Source organism: Vigna radiata, unplaced genomic scaffold (assembly GCF_000741045.1).
Source record: "Vigna radiata var. radiata cultivar VC1973A unplaced genomic scaffold, Vradiata_ver6 scaffold_7, whole genome shotgun sequence".
NCBI lineage: Eukaryota > Viridiplantae > Streptophyta > Magnoliopsida > Fabales > Fabaceae > Vigna > Vigna radiata.
Genome location: NW_014543262.1, coordinates 2473247 through 2491367, shown reverse-complemented (window position 1 = coordinate 2491367; position 18121 = coordinate 2473247). Strand labels below are relative to the sequence as shown.

The window sequence follows — 18121 nt, the reverse complement described above, 5'->3', positions numbered from 1 at the left end:
GTAACACAAATTCCCTGAGGAGAACGATACTTTTCTTATCACTGTATTACTTGTAACGATTTGGTATACTTGCCAAAAAGTTATCATAAAACCCTTTTTAATTATTTGGCCAATACTCAGAAGATTGTACCTTATTGCAGGGACAAACAACACACCAGTTAAGATGGCACGCGAGCCATTTTTTCTTTTGATAACCACATCATCGACTCCCTCTACCTTTAAAGTGTTGTCATCAACAAATCTCACCATGCTCCTCTTGGTCTCTACAAAATTTAGCAAGCAATCTCTATGGTAGGTCACATGATTCGAACATCCTGAATCCAAATACCACAGTTTGTCTGGAGAGTGTGAGCTTACTGTAGATGTAGTTGTCATCAATATGATGGGTTCTGAATCAGAGTCTACTTGAGCTGCGTAGACCTCCTTTCCTTGACCCTTCTTCTACTCCTCCTTTTCAGCATAACACTCACTAGCATAATGCGCATACCTATGGCAATTAAAACACTCAATATTTCTCTTGTCCTTGTTGCGGAAATTCTTCTCAGACTTGCCTTCCTCCTCTATTGAAGACTCATTTTGGTCATCTTTGTTCCTATCTTTTCTCCACTTCCCTTTACCATGTTTTCCTTTCCATTTCTTGGTTGTATTCTTTTCCTCATTCTTAACGTGCTAAACCTTCAACGCCTGTTCCTCGCGTTTGATGGGATTTCTTTCCCTCATCCTCATTTCATACGCTTCTAGAGAGCTTTGCAGTTCCTCTATCTTGAGTTTTCCAAGGTCTCTTGACTCCTCTTGATGGGTTAGCTCCAGCCATGGTTGATTTGAAACAGCAAATGAATGATGGATCCGTGAGCAGAGGCGAATAATGCTCACTGAACGCAACTGGCAGCGGAAGTAAAATGGTGCAGTGGATTCGGTGGTTGATTTAGATGGAAGAAGAGCCTTCGGTGGATGTGGTACTAGCTCAGACAGCCTTCCATCCCTGGAAGGAAGCTAGAGGAGAGAAAGCGGAAGCTCAGGGTGGAGTAACTTTCGGTGCAGAGAAAATAGCTGGAAATGAATCAGCAAAAATTCTCATATATTCCAAAAGTGAAGCTCATAATCTGATACATGTGTATTTAAAAGGCAAAGCCTATACTATGAAGGGTGAAGATGCTTGCTGAAGAGATGCAGATCTTCCCACATGGCAGCGGTGAGAGGTGTGTGACCTGATTCTGGAAGATGCCATGCAATGCGTGGAGATGCCATTGTTTCTGCCATGATGGTGTGGCACATGTGAATTCTTCTTGGAGCAGCTCCATATTTGATATATTCACCCCTCCTCCCTTTGTGGAAATGTCTCTTTTACCCTTCTCCTTGGGTTGTGTTGTTGGACTTTTAGTTATTGGGCTTGGGCCCAAGTCCATGGTGTCCTAGCCTTATTGAACCCTACAAAATAACATATAAACATATTAGAATAGAATCCTTCTAAGACTTAGAGAAAGAAAATCAAGAAAGAGCTTTTAAAAGTCCTTCTGCACTTCCCTTTCTTAGCCTTAGCTTCAGTTGACACTCCTTTGAATGGAATGCCCTCAATGGGTTTCCATCACCTCTATTGCCACCATAGTATGATAAAAGGTCGAAGGCAATGACCGCATGATCTTCTCAATCACCATGAGATTAGTAATAGTGTCGCCACAACCCTTCATCTGATTAGCAATTGAGAGTACTTTACTGAAAAAATCGCTCACCTTATAACAATCCTCCATCTATAGGTGCTCATAGTGTCTCCTCAACGCCTGGAGCTTTACCTTCTTCACCTTTTCCCCTCCAGCATGACAGCCCACCAAGATGTTCCATGCTTCTCTTGCTGAAGCCGCATTTTGAATCTTCTCAAAATGCACATCGTCCACACACTGATGGATAATCAGCAAGGCTCTATCATCTTTTTTCTTGAACTCCTATTTCTCTGTTCCACGCAAGTCAGACGCAGATACCCTTCCCTCCATCACGTTGCTGACATCTTGAACACGAAACAAGACACACATCTGTGTGCTCCACCTGCTCCAGTTCTTGTCTGTGAGAACAAGTAGATTAACAGACATATCTCTGCTGGCCATTCTTTAAACCCTCGATCTTTCACTAAGAAATGCAATCTTGATCTTCTTTACCCTTCAATCACCCTTCCGCCAAGCCTCTGCCAAGCCCTAGATGAGTACGAAGCTCCCAAGTCACGAACCTGAAGCTTTGGATACCACTGTTAGGATGGTGGAGAGCAAGGGTTTGAATCCTAGGCAGCGACTAGACGGCAATGCCTCTTTGCACCGAACAATGTTGGAAGAAAGAGAGAGAGAGAGAGAAAGAGAGAGAAAGTGAAAAGAGAACAGAGGAAGAAACACAATGATAATCTATGTATTATCTCGAACTCACTTATACACTTGATGCCCTATATGTACATGGTTTGGATTCTTTTATACAAGGAAAGAAAACACAATTGTGAAATATAACTGTCAAACAAACAGGCTCGGCTTACAAACTAACACTCAAGAACTCGGGTTCTCCGGTAAAGAGTGAAGGTCCTCAAGAACTCATGTTTAGCAATAACGCTGTAGAGTGGTGTTCGACGTGGGGTTCAGTGAAGATGAAGGAAAAATGAAGAAAAAAACAAGAATAGTGGAAGAACGACGTTCGCAATGAAGAAAGAGAAGAGAACACAAATTACTGTAGCTGTAGTAATGAAATAGAGCAAAGACTTCACACCTTTGTAAAATTTGTGAAAATTATCCCTAAATAGAACTTTAGACTTCGATTTTTTTATAAAACCAAGTCTATTTTTATAGGTTTCAGTTTAAAAAAAAAAAACAAGCCTAAAATAAAATATTTTAAATATAATGATATTTTTTAAATTATTGAGAATCTTTAACAACCGTTTCTCATACAATTGAAGCCTATTCATCTAAAGGCTTCAATTTTTCAAAGGATTGAAGCTTAAAACATTTGCAATAATTTTAAAAATGTTATTGTATTTTTATAAATTTTGTTTTTTATACATAAAATCAAACGGACTTTTTCATTAGTGGAATGTTTAATCTTTATAGCCAACTTAGCTTCAAATATATTTCCCATTTGAATTGACCATGTAACCCAAATTCGTCCTTGTTATATATCCAATTCATATATACTATAACATTAAATTTTACAATTCGTCGTATTATAATTTTGCACTATAACCTTTTTTATCCAAAAGTTCATTCAAACGATTCAAACATTATAATTTATATGAATATTTAAATAGCCTTAAATTTAAATTTGAATTATATCTGTAATATTTAACCTGTTCAAATTTATTGATCTTTGAAAGGAAGGAAATAGGAAATACAAACAAACACAACGAAAAAGGCATGGTCTCACGGAAGTATGTCTCCTCAGTCAACACATCCCCAATTCTATAATATTCTCCTCTCTCTCTCTCTTTTGATATATATATATATATATATATATATATATATATATATATAAATAGAGAGAGAAAGAAAATATTAAAAATAATAATAATCATAAAGTAGAAATATATTTCCTTTCAACCAAACATCTCCACTTTCACCATTAATGACATGTTTCTTTTTAAATAAATAACCTTTAACTTAAAAAAAATGTAAAATAAAAGTAAAGTTTACACAATTAATAGGTGAAATAGAGAAAAAAAAAACAAAGACTTTTCTCTCCAATTACTTCAATCGAGAGTGAAAAAAAATTGCAATCTAGAGAGACGGTGGATTTTATTTTAATTTAAGGGACTGTTTGGTAGAAAAAGAAATCAATAATAAAGTATACTTAAAACATTTAGTTCACAAATTAAAGTTTTAGCAAAATAGAAATGGAAAAAATACTTTTGACATCATTTTTGTAATAATTTTTTATAACGTGATAATTTATGATTGGTGCGTTTTAAATATTATTTTAAATATAAATTTAAATATGAATTTAAATAGACCAATAAAATGATGACACATGTCTCATTATAAAAAAAGTTGTCAAAAAGTATTGTCAAAATATCATCATCTTAACTAAATACATTAGAAATCATAATTAGCATAAAGAATTACGATTTACTTATGAATATAGGAGGTAATTAATAGGAATTGGTAACGAAGCATGCATGGTGTTTTACACAAACACTTATCTTGAAGTCCAAATCAAATCAGACATATTATTGAGACGAGCTTATAATAAAAACAACATAAAACGAATGATGATAATGCATCCAACAAGGAAATAAGAGTTTTTGCTCAAATGGCAGGTGCGTTGATCTCAGGCAAGGATTGCTGCTCCGGCAACGATGAGGGCCCCAGCAGAGAGAGAAGCGACGAGAGAAGGAGCGGAGGAAGTGGGAGCCGGTGTCGGAGCTGCAGACTCGACGTTGATTACGAGCTTCATTTGATGATTGCTGCAGTGGTTGCCTTTGCTGCAAATGTACCACTTCCTCCCTTCTGATTTCAGCGTGATGCCGTCCTTTCCGCTTTGGTATACATCGTTCGCTGCCGTGAAACTGCAATCGTGGAACTCTGTTTGGTTCACTTTCACCACGTTGTGCTTCGATTTTTCATAGTTGAACACTGCCATAAGAGCATCTTCATCTTAGAGAAGGAACTCCAAACACGTATAATAACAGTATTCATGTGAAGAATTAAATCATTGTTTTTTCTTTTATGTTTAATAAAACGGTATAAAAGAAAAAGCTTTTATAAGAGCATTCATCCATGCAAATCATAGTGATAATTTCGAGAAGTATATATATGTAAAGTGGGAAGCAAAATTAATTGAGAAGAAATAGCTATAGGGTTTTTGGGAACATACAAAGGTTGTCACCGACACGGAAAACCTTGTCTTGTGCCCAAACAGTGTAGTTAAAATCAAGAGTCCAACCCTTGTCATCACCCACAACAAAATCAGTAGCCAAAGCAACTGAGGAAAGCAGAAGCATGGAGATGGCAAAGAAGGCAAGACTAGCTGAAAAAGAAGCCATTTGATTATTGAATTAAGGAGTTAGAGTAAATAAGGGAAGAACTAACAAATACTTTCTATGCAAATGTTATTGCTTAGATGAATTGTTAGGTCACACCGATTTGAAAATGAATGAGGATTAGATATATAGGAGTTGTAATGTATTGATTTTATCGACATTCTTGGCCGGCTTTTACCTTCTGAGTTGTATTTACGACTTAATCTTTAACTAGACATTGTAAATTATATATCTCTCCCTTTTAGACTTAATATACATATAAATTAAGAAATCTTTACTATGTAAAATGTTGGCGCATATTCTAACTCAAGAATATGCATATTTTGATGCTTTGCATCTCGAGTGATGAATGTTATTATTAGGAAACTAATACTTTTACACACAATAATTATTTACACTTTGGTATTATCCTTCATCATCTTTTACTCTTTTTTTCTTTGCAAATATAAAAAATTAATTTTTTTTATTATTTTACCCATCAATATCAAATGGATGTTTTTTTATGTGAAAGAATTTTTTTCATATTGTTAGATACTAATATATTTGAGAAAAAAATATTAGTTAATTTGACATTAAAACATCAATTGTTTGACAATAAATAAACGTCTAAAATTATAATAAAATGTAAAAAAATTATTTGATTTTTTCTAATAAATAAAAGAAATAGTGTTAAAAAATATGTTGTATATTTATTTTTGTTTAGAAAGAATGAGGTGATGGATGTATGCCATGTGGAAGGAGGGGAATGGATAAAGCATTGGAAGAGAGAATATTTGTTCCGGCAGCCTGCTTTCTGCTGTGTCGTACTATTTGCCTGCAGACATAGATCATAGACACACGAACAATACCTACCGCTTGATCATGATCATGATAAGTTTTGGCTTTTCTTTGATAAGATGGGAGATAGTGGAAATATATAGATTTGGTTAAAGAAAAAATTATGTAAAATTTAAAAATAATTTAATAAGTATAATTGCATATTAATAGAAATTTTTGTATATATAATTTATATGAAAGAATTGTGCATTTAATTAATGAAGAACCGCTAAAACTAATTCGATGGTGACCAAATTCCGCAATTTCAAAATATATAATGATGGATATGCAAAAACCACAGGTTTGACCTCTTTTCCACAATGGTTTGAAGTTCTTGTCACCATTAAACTTTTTTCTCCTTTTTGTTGTACATGATACTAAAGAATATTTTCAACAACTCTATAAAATACCCGCTCTATTAAATTTTTAACATGTGAATCCTCAAAATATTTTTTTTAATAATGTGAATGTAGCAAGATAATAAAGATATAATTATCAAAAGCAGTTTTCTAGTATAATCTTATTAATACTTGACTAACTTAGTTTTCTAGTATTGATTTATGAATAAAATAAATCTATTTTTTAGAAAATAATAAAATTGATTAAATGAAATATGACTGAGGTTGACCTTTCTTCTTCATACCTGTTGTCCAAAAACGTACAAGTAATTCGTTCACCTTTATCACTTTCAGTTCAACTTCAATTTAGTTGTTTTATGAAATTATTCATTCTTCATCTTTAATTATTGAGTTTTCGTCCTTCAGTCCGTCCTTGTCTATCATTATCACCTAAGTTTCATCCCTTACCGTTAACTTCTCTTCTCCCACAATCCCTAATTCTATCGTCACTTGAACCTCATCATAATTCCCTTTTCCATCCCCTTATCCTTTTTTAAAAACCCTAGAAATTAGGAAACATTGTCCCATTCAAATTTAGGGATTTTTTGGGTTGTGGCATATGTTTCTTTCTCTATTCGAGCTTGAAAAGTGTAGGAGACTTGAGAAAAGTGAAGGAGACTTGAGCAGAATGAAGGAGACTTAGATATCGCACCTATCATAGGAGTTGGACCCTACATTACATCACAAGAGACTTGTTGTGAGTCGAACGAGACCTAATTCTTTCATTTGATTTTTTTATAGGCTTATATAAGATTTTATTTTTATTTAGTAATCATACATTTTTTTTCAAATGAGCAGTTTAGCTATTGAAGTACTAAAGTTCGGTAGAAGTCAGGTTTTAACACTTTGGTTTTGTCCATGTAAGTAAAAAAACTATTATACTACCTTTGATTTGGAAATATTTTGTTTGTAAATAGTATGGATGCTCTCAAGCTTCTCTGTTTTGATTTGGATGTGTTGTTTTGTTTTCATTTATTGTGTTTGATTTTATTTTGGTTAAAACTCTGATCTGACTAAATCAAAGAACCTGTATGTAATGCTTTTTCACGTCTAACATTCAATAAACTCACCAAATCATTGTTTAGCATAAATCCAATTATAAATGATGTGATGTTTACATTTGAGACTACTGTTTAACTTTTTTCAAAGGAAAAGAATAGTCTCTAAGAATAAGGTTGAGCAATTAGTCACTTAGATTTCATGGTTTATTTATTTTTACTTATTTACTTATTATTATTACAACTTTGTCTTTTAATTAATGTTTTGTTGACATTTTCCAAACTGGTTTAAAACCAGTTGAATTTGATAACTAAGAAGGTATGCCACTTAGGGTTTCATTCATTTAGTCTTTATTTCTAACATTAAGTACATCTACTGTTTAATTCTTCCTGTCAACAATTTTATAACTAAGTAGGGGAACTACTTAGTGTTGAATTTTCCAGTTCCATAAGTAGAACTATTTCACTCTTCAAATTTATAACTAAGTTGGTATATGGCTTAATTTTATAACCATTTCAATAAATTCTTCTTATGTAGTGAACTTCTTTGAATATGGTCACTTATTTTAACCTTAAAATCCTTTTGGCATGAACAAAGCTCGTTTTAATGGACAAGTCATGGATAAACATGCCTCAAAATACAACTCAATGTATAAGAGGATTGAACACCTTTTTGGACTTTACATTCACTAATAGTGGTGTTAGGGATAATATGTCCATGTCAGAAACGCAATTTTAAGCAATGGTAATGTCGTCAGATAGTATGAGCACTTAATTGTTGAACCTTTTCTAAAAGGGTATACATTGTGACTTCTATACGTGTTAAGGCTGAAGAAAATGGTGGAAGAGTTTCAGTTACTAATAATATGTGTGAAATGGTTTTTGATGTATTTGTGCATCATTACTCTAACAATGACATGGTTGATGATGACAATTTTGGTGTAGAGTCAAGCCATACAATGATGGTACATTTTTTTTTACTTAATGCAAAATGGACAACATAGTTTATATGAAGGAAGTGATAAATATTTAAAACTTCTATTCTTGGTCAAGTTGTGTCACATCGAATGTCTATGCAAAATAAGTGACAAAGTTATGTCCATGATACTAGACTTGGTAGCATATGCATTTGAACATGCTAAAATTTCATGTTCATTTTATGAAGCCAAAAAAGTCATTGACAAGCTTGATCTTAATTACACCAAAATTGATACTTGTCCGAATGATTATATGTTGTATGTTGGAGAAGAGAAAGATTGATATTTTTGTAAGAAATGTAAGACATCAAGAAGCACAATTGGTGATGTTTTTGTTATTAATAAGCGAGAGAATATTCCTATAAAGGTGTTAAGATATTTTCCTTTAAAGCCCCGATTTCAGAGGATGTTTTGGTCATCTAAAATAGTTGAACATATGCGACGACATGTATCAAAAAGTACAGATGAAGGCATTTTAAGACATCTAAGAGATTCTAAAGCATGGAAAAAATTGATGTGATGTACCCTCAATTTGCCTTAGACCCTCAAAATGTGAGACTCCGTTCAACTATTGATGGGTTCAATCCATATGGCAACTTGAGCATCAGTCACAATATTTGGATAGTTTTACTTATACCATACAACCTTCTTCCTTGGATTTGTATGAAACAAAGTTCATTCATTCTTTCCATGATCATTCCTGAAAAGTGAACACTAAGCAACGATGTTGATGTATACTTACAACCATTAATAAAAGAGTTAAAGGAGTTGTGGAACACTAGCATTAAAACTTTTGATTCATATGGGAATGAAGTATTTCATATACATGCAACAATATTGTGGACCATTAGTGATTTTCCAAGACTTGGAACCTTATTTGGATGGAACGCACATATAGGATTGGCATGTTCGAGATGTAATTTTGAGAAAACTCCTAAAAAGCTTATTAAAGGTGAGAAATTTTGTTTAATAAGTCACTGTCGCTGGTCAGATGGAAGACATTGGTTTAGATTGAAAATAGAAGTCAACTAATGACAATCTCAGGACATGATATCTTACAAATTGATAATGTTCATGTTGAATTTGGGAAAGAACCTATAGTTGACGAAAGGACAAAAAGACGATGAAGAGTTAATCATCCTAAGGTCGACACTGAATAATGATGAAAGAAAAGTATATTTTTTGAGGTTCCTTATTGGGTAGATAACTTATTGCACCACAATCTAGATGATATGCATATTGAAAAAAAAAATGTTTGTACATATATAATGTTTATGTTGTTGAATGATAGCACAAATAATAAATGCAAAAACAACCTAAAGGAAAGAAAGGACTTACAACTTTGGTGTATTAGACAAGAATGATAGATATCTTCCTGATATATATAATGCTATATATATGTTGATGATGTTAAAATGTTATAAAAATATGTTGTCAAATGACTAAAAGGAGATAAAATCATATTGACATATATTACAAATTTATTTAAAACGATAAATAAACTAAATTTATCATTTATTAATATCAATATTTTTATATGTAATAAAAAATAGTATGATTAAAAAACATCTAACGTTATAAAATGAACTTATTATATATAATTATCTATAGCAAAATGAAAAAAAAATAATAATAAGACTTCATCTTAAAAAGTCAATAATAATAAAATATTATTTTAAGAAAGGAAGATGAGAAAAAAATATATAATAAAATCCTGCTATAAGAGAAAAGAGTAAATAAATTCAATAGATATTTGGAGAAAAACAAACTAAGTAAATGTAGAAAGCTAGAATATAAAATATTAGTTAAAATAATATCTCAAAAAATGCTAAAAATTATTTAAAGAAAACATTTACCATATATTATTAAAAAAGGCAAACAATTTCTTAAACTAGTAGAAAAACTAGAAACTAGTTAAAAGGTTGTGTCAAATATAAAATAATATTAATTAATAAAAACAAAAAAGTGACTATGGATTACATTTATATTCGTCAAATGTTTTTATAAGAGATTGTTTGTTTCATATTATATGTTTTGTAATTACTTTTTAATGAACTATATGACACAAGATTCAAAAATATGATATTGTGGGTATAGAATAGGTTTTTTTTCTTAGAAAAAAAGAAAACTTACTTTAGTAACACATTCAAAATATCATTATGAGTGTGTTAAACTAAATGGAAGAGAATATCAAAATGGAAAAAGATCACACATAAGTAAAAGTTTAGTTAGAAATTTTGAAAATACTAAAACAAAAAAAATTTGTACGAGGATGATGACTTATGAAGAAGATGCACCTAAAGGAGACCATTATTTCGGATTTTATTTTCTAAAATATATTGAATTAATTTTGGAAATATTTATTTGAGAAACACTTTCCACAATTACTCAGGTGTTTTCTCTGCATAAATAGTCTCTAGAAACAAACAAATTCGTTTATTTTTGTTTTCTTTTTACTTTCTTTTCTGCGGTTCGACTGAGTTCGCTGAATGGAATCTAATCTCAGCGATTTTACACAAGCTTGAGCGAGTTTGCTCGACTTCACACGAACCTACTCAAAAGCGGTTATTGGTGCGAGTTAACTAGCTTCGGGGTGTGGAACGAAATTCATATTGGGCCGTCAATTCTGGGCCCAATAAGTGACCTATTGCCCAAATTTCAAACCCATCCATAATCCTCTCTCTCTGAGTCATTGTTCTCCGTTTTCCGTCTCCACCGGCGCCACACGCCCACTGCGCCACCATTCTTCTAAACACCCTTTTCTCTGGTTCATGTCCTAACCAAACTATGGGTAATCCTCATTCTTTGAAACCTCTCAAATTTTATTTTTTCACTTTTCCATTCACTTCTTAGCAACTTCAATTTTTATTTTTATTTTTTTAGTTTTTGTTTCAGATAAACAAAGCGCAGAAAAATCACGTCGAGAAAGGAGGAAAGAATCCCGCTTGGCAAAGAATGCATCAAAACACCAATCCTGGCTCCTCCACCAGGTAATTCTATAGTATAATTTTATTTATTTATTTATTTTTAAGTTTTATGTTTTGTTTTTGTTACCAGAACAATGCGAATTTTAATTTCAATCGGTTGTTTTATAGAAATCTAGAGCTACGAAAAAACATGACAGCAGTTCAGCTATGGAAACTAAAAACACACCTGACACATCAGTTAGTCCTAGTGTCAAGGAAACACAAGTTGGGAAGTTAGAGTCTTACTCTAGGAAACATGAGATAGATGAAGAACACGTAGTGTCAGAGGAAGAAAAGGGTGGTTCTGTTGCAAAGAAAATGAGGAAAGTGAAGAAGGGTTCTAGAAAAGGTTCCAGGAAGAGCATGTTGGAGATGGGCATGCAGGATGTTTCTATAGCTGCTGAAAAAGATCTAGAACTGGAAAGGAAGCTTTCCAAGAAGCTAAATGTGAAGGAAGGAAAATTGAGGGGAATGGATGATGGGCTTAACATATTACTTGAAGGAATGTCTTCTTCTTTTGATTTCATGGGAGAGGGGGAGGTTCATGGTATTGATGAATTGCCTGTGAAGAGATTGAAGAAAAGCTTGTCAAATAAGAAGGACAAGTTGTCAAGGAAAAGAATGAAACCGGATGCAATGGATGATGTATCAGGGCATGTACAAACTTCGAATGAAGATGTAGAATTGGATGATGTTCCTGACAGTGTGCATTCAAGGAAGAAGCATAAGAAAAGGAAATCATCAGATGGGCAGCAGGAAGACAATGAAGAGGATGATGCTGTTGGCATGTCCAATCCTTTGGAATCTTGTGGAGTGGAGGGGAAATTGGGCAACACTCCTGCTGAAGTTTCGGAAAAGAAAGCCAAAGGAAAATATATAGCACCTCACCTGAGAGCTCGTGCTGGCAATGAGCCCGAAGAGCATACTCAAATTCGAAGACGAGTGCGAGGTAGGGAGGTTGGTCTTGTTTTGACTTTTGCATTTCTAGCTATCTATCATTGATTATTTTAGTTTCTACTTGAACTTGTTTCTTCAGGGCTTCTTAACAGGCTTTCTGAATCTAATGTTGAGTCAGTTACTGGGGAATTGTCCTTGATCTTTCAGGTATGTCACCCATAGGCATATAGCAGTCTTGAAATGAATGCTTGTTTGATTTCTTTTAACAAAAATCATATGGTTTTGTTTTAAAATTGTTAGAGTTGAGAAAGAGAATGCCAATCATTCTAGGAAGTCTTAAGAAAAAATAATTTTCCCTTTCTATTCCTATTCATTTTTGCATTTAACATGTTTTAAATTAAAATATGATGCCTTTTAGTATCATATGTGTGCATTTCTAAATATAACATGATTAATATTGTAAAAGAAATTTGACCTAGTTTGCCATTTCATGTTTGAATTAGTTTGGAAGTAAAGTGCCAAGACCTTTGGCGAACACTAGCATGGAGGTTGAAATCACTTTAGGGCATAGATTGATAACTTTGATAAATCAGATCATGTTTCATACTCTTTTTTTTTTTTATTTCTGAAAAACCTTGGTTATCTTCTCCCACACAAAAAATGGTGATTGTTGTAAAATCATATGCTCTACGACTTATCCCCTAGTGTTGCTTTAAATTGAATCATATAGCATCATATTAACTAATCTTTTGCAGTTACTTAACTTCTATGATTTAATCTCTTGCAGTCTGTTGCTCGTAGTGTTGCTTCACAGATCTTGACTGAGGAAGTTTTGGCATCATGTTCTGGTGGTCCCCGTGGCAATCAACAGTAAGGATTTTTGTCTTTCTATTTTACTCTTACCTCCCTCAATGAGTTGATAAATCCTTGATTTCTTTTTGTTCTCTATGTTCAAAGCAATATTTTCATCTCTATTTTGCTTATGGGAGAAGGTCAGAAAATAAATGAAGATATTCAATCAAATTTAGTTTAAGTCTTTAATGATAGGATAGAGCCTTAGATTAAGATGCTCCAATCAGGAAATGTGAAGAAATACAAAAATAATGATACTGGAAAAGGAAGAGGCTATGGATATTTTTTGTCCAGATGAGCTTGAAAATGCTTGTTTGATAATGATGTATACGATATGATTAGATGCCCTTGTGCAGGACTCTTTGTGGTTTAGAATAATTAATCTTGGGTGTCGAGGTTGAGGCATTGTTACTTTTATAAAGAATGCATAGGGACTCAAAGTATTGTTTGGTCTTTGGATATGTTAGATTCTTCTTCCTTGATCCTTCGCTAAATACTGTGTTCTCCCCTATGGCAATCCCAACACCTGTAATTTTTCATGGTGTCTAGCTTTTGAACCGTTCCATGTTGTCGTGTTCATTCTAACTGACATTTTTTCTTATCAAGGTATGCTGCTACTTTTGCTGCATTTGTTGCTGGGATGGCATGTTTGGTTGGCATTGACTTCAGTGCAAAGTTTTTAGCTTCCTTTGCTAAATGTTTTGAGGTATAAACTGTAAACAAATAAATTAAAATTTAAAAACCAATTTTGTAATGTGTTTTTTATTAGTTTCCCTTTCCAGTTTTTGTTTCTTCTCTTTGCTTAGGGTTTTAGAAATTACAAAAGTTATAATCTTCATATATTTTCTGGCCAGGATGAGTACAATAAAGAAGACAATCTCTCCTTGCGGAATCTTACTCTTCTTTTATCCTATTTATGCATATTTGGAGTCTGTTCTAGGTTGGTAAACTGGACTGTACCAATCACTTGATATGAACTTATTTTGACTACATTTTTCTTAAAATATATCTTGTAATGCTTTTCAGTGATTTAATATATGACTTTCTGGTCATGCTGAGCAAGCGATTAACCGAGACAGATGTCTCTATCATTTTGGCATTGTTACAATGTAAGTGTTCTGTCATTTTTCAATTCCATGTTTTTGGTGTGTGCTTAGTTCTAGTTAGAGCTTCCACGTATGTAAATAGTAGAGGTTTAAAGAGAAGTTACTTGGTGATCCTCATCTCTAACAGACTGCTAGATCATTGTATTCTTTAGCATTTAAAAGAAGTACCGCATTGAAGTGATTACTGGTGAAATGGACACTTTTCCCTTTTAAGCTTTTTGTGCTTTATTTATGCCATAGGCACTTTGATATTGATGCATATATTCTAAATGTCTAATATATNTGAATGCATATATTATAAATGTCTAATATATTTGAATGCATATATTATAAATGTCTAATATATGTGAATGCATATATTAGAAATGTCTAATATATGTGAATGCATATATTATAAATCTCTAATATATGTGAATTGATGCATTCATTTCCTTTATCTACCCTTATCTATTTGAATTGATTATCCCATGCAATATACTGTAGCATGGCTACTTGTATAATTTACATAGAAACTGGATCAATGAGTGAACCATCTGTGACTTACTTTTATTTTATTTGTCTGAATAGGTTGTGGGATGAAAATAAGGGTTGATGATCCTGCTGCCATGAAAGATTTCATTCTAAGCGTTCAGAATACATCAAATAAGTTGAAGGCTTCCTCTGGAGATGACAGTCAAAAGAAAAATAGTAAAAGAGTGAGCATGCTTTCTTTTATCATAAATAGAAAAGAAAACTACTTTTTTTTTTTGCAAATAGTTCAACTCTGATTACTTGGTAATTCTTGTAGATGGACTTCATGCTTGAAATCATATGTGACATCAAGAATAACAAAAGAAAACCAAATGAGGACTCTGCACATCACACTCGGATTAAGAAGTGGTTACAAAAGGTCCCAGTCTCTAATTTGTGTTTCGTGGCATTGTCTTCCGTTGAAGTTTCTTTTTCCAAATATTACCTGTTATGTTCCTGATAGGTTTCTTGATAGAAGACACCTGGTTAACAAAGTTCACACACAGAAACGTAATCCTCACTCACAATAACAATGGATATCCCCCTTATTTTTTATTCAAACCAGCTACACAATCTGTACACTATCCAGAGATAATTTTTTTCTTCCCACAGGACAGCAAGGATGCAGTCTACACTCTCAACAAACCAAAAGCATAACCCCAAACAAACAAAAGCCAGCCTATGTATAGTCTTCCTTAACTAACTAATTTGTAATTTCCTTCGTTCTTACATAAACATTCCATTTCCTAACAATACCCTCCTCTGTACACGCAACCTTATACAGAGGTTGAAGTCTGGAAATTGGTATTAATGGTGGCTATATCCTCCCATGTAGCAGCCTCAGGTCCTCCATCTTGCCACTGGGACATAAGTTAGCCCAAAGGGCATACTCACAAACTCGTAATGCCCATTGGTGAGTGCGGAAGGCTGTTTTCTGAATATTAGCCTCATCCATTCTGATCTGATGATAACCAACCTTGAGATCCTCCTTTGAAAAAAAAAATTGGATCCATGTAACTCATCCAATAACTCCTTATAGGGATTTTATTAGGAATTGTGGCCTTGTTTAGAGCTCGATAGTCTATATAAAACCTCTAGCTCCCATCCTTCTTTTTAACTAGAATAATTGGGCTTGAATATGGGTTGTTGCTAGGTCTGATTATACCAGTTTTGATAATTTCTGACACTTATTTTTCTATCTCAGATTTCAATACATCATTGTTTCCTTTACAACCCGTTTGGTGAGGGTTGGATCCCCTTTAATCTGTATTTGCAGCCCTTCCACATTAAAACACATGGTTAAGGTCCTCCAGTTGACCTTAACCTCTCCCAAAGAAGCCAACCATGTCACACCAAAAATCAAATCTACTCCTCCCAACTCAGGAAAATGTCCCCTTCACCTTATGTTCTTCCAGCTGCACTTCTATCTTGCAGCATCCACTGGTTTGCTTCTTATGACCATCTCCCAATTTAACACAGTATGGTGGTGTGTTTTCCACCTGCAGCTCTGGTTCAGCCACTAATTTTTTGGAAATAAAATTGTGGCTGGCTGCATTGTCTATCAAGATTAGAACTCTCCTTCCATCAACCCATCCTTGTAGCTTCATTGTATTGGTTTGTGTCAACCCACCTGCTGAAAATAAGGACAGTCCATCCGATTGTGCTCTGGGTCCTCCAATTCCTCTTCATTTTCTTCTTCTCCACTTCCTCCTCCCTCCTCCCTCCTCGTCCTCTGCCAAAACCACAACTCTTAAGCTCTTCTCTGGACACCGTGTCCTGGGCTATAGGCTCCACAACAGTGGAAACACCTCCCTTTGTTTCACATTGTTTAATTGAATCTATAAAGAGAAAGTTAAGTTACATGTAGGCTGTGCTTTGCTTAGACAATCCTTTGTTGTTTTTCTGGATAGCTTACTTTGGTCGTCTGAGAAACTTAATTAAAGTTTTGTTTACAGTTAAGAGTTGATGACATTTTGATTAGAGGGCTTAAATGGAGCAAGTTACTTGATCCTGACAAGAAGGGCCAGTGGTGGTTGTCTGGAGAAGCAGCATCTTCAACAGTTAATGTTGAAGAAGTTGCCAACAGAATAGACAAAGATGTTCTTGAAACCCAAAGAATGCTCCAGCTGGCTGCTGCTCAAAAGATGAACACAGATGCCAGAAGGGCAATCTTTTGTATAATAATGAGTGGGGAGGACTATATTGATGCATTTGAGAAGCTTCTAAGATTGGAATTACCAGGCAAGCAGGTAAGCTTTTATTTCCTTTGTCCTTTTTTTCTTCAGCTTAGTAATGTGTCATTTCAATTACATGGTTTTTCCTTTATGGGATGATATACAGGACAGAGATGTCATGCGTGTACTCGTGGAGTGTTGCTTGCAAGAGAAAGTTTTTAACAAGTATTATACAGTGCTGGCTTCCAAGTTATGCGAGCATGACAAAAATCACAAGTTCACTCTACAGGTATTGAATTTCTGCATGATGTATGAATGAGAAAGAAGCAAAAGGAGCTGACATATTCTTTTCCTATGTATGTTTTTTCAGTTTTGTCTGTGGGATCAGCTTAAGGAGTTGGAGTCAATGCCTCTTATGAGGTCAATGCACTTGGCAAAATTTGTGGCTGAAATGGTTGCCACTTTCACCCTCTCCCTTACTCTTTTGAAGACTGTGGATCTGAATGATGTCACCTTGTTGACACCAAAAAGGGTCATGCATTTCCGCATTCTGTTTGAGGCCATTTTGGAGTATCCTGAAAACTTGGTATGGAACATATTCACACGTGCAGCAGTGATTCCTGAACTTGAAAGTCTTAGGCAAGGCCTTGAGTTTTTCATAAAGGAGTACGTTGTGAAAACCAATAGAGATCTAACTCAAAAGTTCAAGTTAGCAAAAAAAGCCCTTAACAATGTGGAAGGAGTTTTGAGGTGAGTAAAATTTTGGATTCTACCCAATTTTGTAGCTTAAAAACTATGCTTTTTCGTTTCACGAGAAGGTAAAGTGGAACAGTTATTTTAGAGGATGATTTTGAAAGTTTTTACTGTCATTGCCTTGATTAGTTGTTGTAAAGTATTTTTTGATGAAAAGTGCAGAGCATGCTAAAGCTTGTCAAATATATTTTAGTGCAACGTACCGAATCTTGAAACTGAGGTTTAGGTTTTGTAAACTTTTAAGAAAAGGAGTAATGTTATCTCTTACAGAATTACAATAGTGTTATATTATTTCTATAGTTTGGAACAAATCCTTCAAGCTAAATTAAATGAAAAGATGTTGCATATATTTATGACAAATAAATGCTGAAATCACAGCATTTTTATCAAAAGATTTTGTCAACCTTCTTCCCCCATAATTTTCCGCATGAAGCATTTTACATTTTAGACTTAAAATGTTCAGATATTCTGAGTTCTTTAAGATATTTAATGAATACTAATGATAACTATTTAACAAGTACATCTCTTGGCAGTGTAATAAAAGAATGTGGTACAAAATGACATGCAGTACAACAGTTTATTTATACTAAATGAATTTGTATTTTTACATGTAATAAATAATGTATGAGAGAATTAAAAAAAAGAATTATTGTACAAACAATTCATATAATT

General features: G+C 33.7%; 2 protein-coding genes across 4 annotated transcripts; one reads left to right on the top strand and one right to left on the bottom strand.

Annotated features, from left to right (window-relative positions):
• Positions 1-4290: 4290 nt before the first annotated feature.
• Positions 4291-5005, bottom strand: LOC106753733 (basic blue protein-like). The gene is made up of 2 exons (XM_014635585.1): positions 4837-5005; positions 4291-4595 (listed from the first exon to the last, which is right to left on the bottom strand). Exons 1-2 carry the CDS (start codon positions 5003-5005, stop codon positions 4291-4293), a joined length of 474 nt encoding a protein of 157 aa, XP_014491071.1.
• Positions 5006-10744: 5739 nt separating this feature from the next.
• On the top strand, positions 10745-17721 carry LOC106753984 (nucleolar MIF4G domain-containing protein 1). 3 transcript variants are annotated; one of them, XR_002666830.1, is made up of 13 exons: positions 10745-10982; positions 11075-11181; positions 11287-12106; positions 12194-12261; positions 12842-12924; positions 13513-13612; positions 13761-13846; positions 13933-14015; positions 14580-14707; positions 14800-14901; positions 16478-16771; positions 16868-16985; positions 17067-17207. XR_002666830.1 is itself a non-coding variant. In XM_014635905.2 (13 exons), the coding sequence occupies exons 1-13, from the start codon at positions 10979-10981 to the stop codon at positions 17448-17450; spliced, it is 2370 nt and encodes a 789-aa protein (XP_014491391.1). In that variant the 5' UTR covers positions 10755-10978; the 3' UTR covers positions 17451-17721. The 3 variants fall into 3 exon arrangements, 2 of the variants coding, with proteins under 2 accessions (XP_014491391.1, XP_014491390.1); XM_014635905.2 differs by having other exon boundaries at positions 10755-10982; positions 11087-11181; positions 16863-16985; positions 17067-17721; XM_014635904.2 differs by having other exon boundaries at positions 10756-10982; positions 16863-16985; positions 17067-17721.
• Positions 17722-18121: the final 400 nt, after the last annotated feature.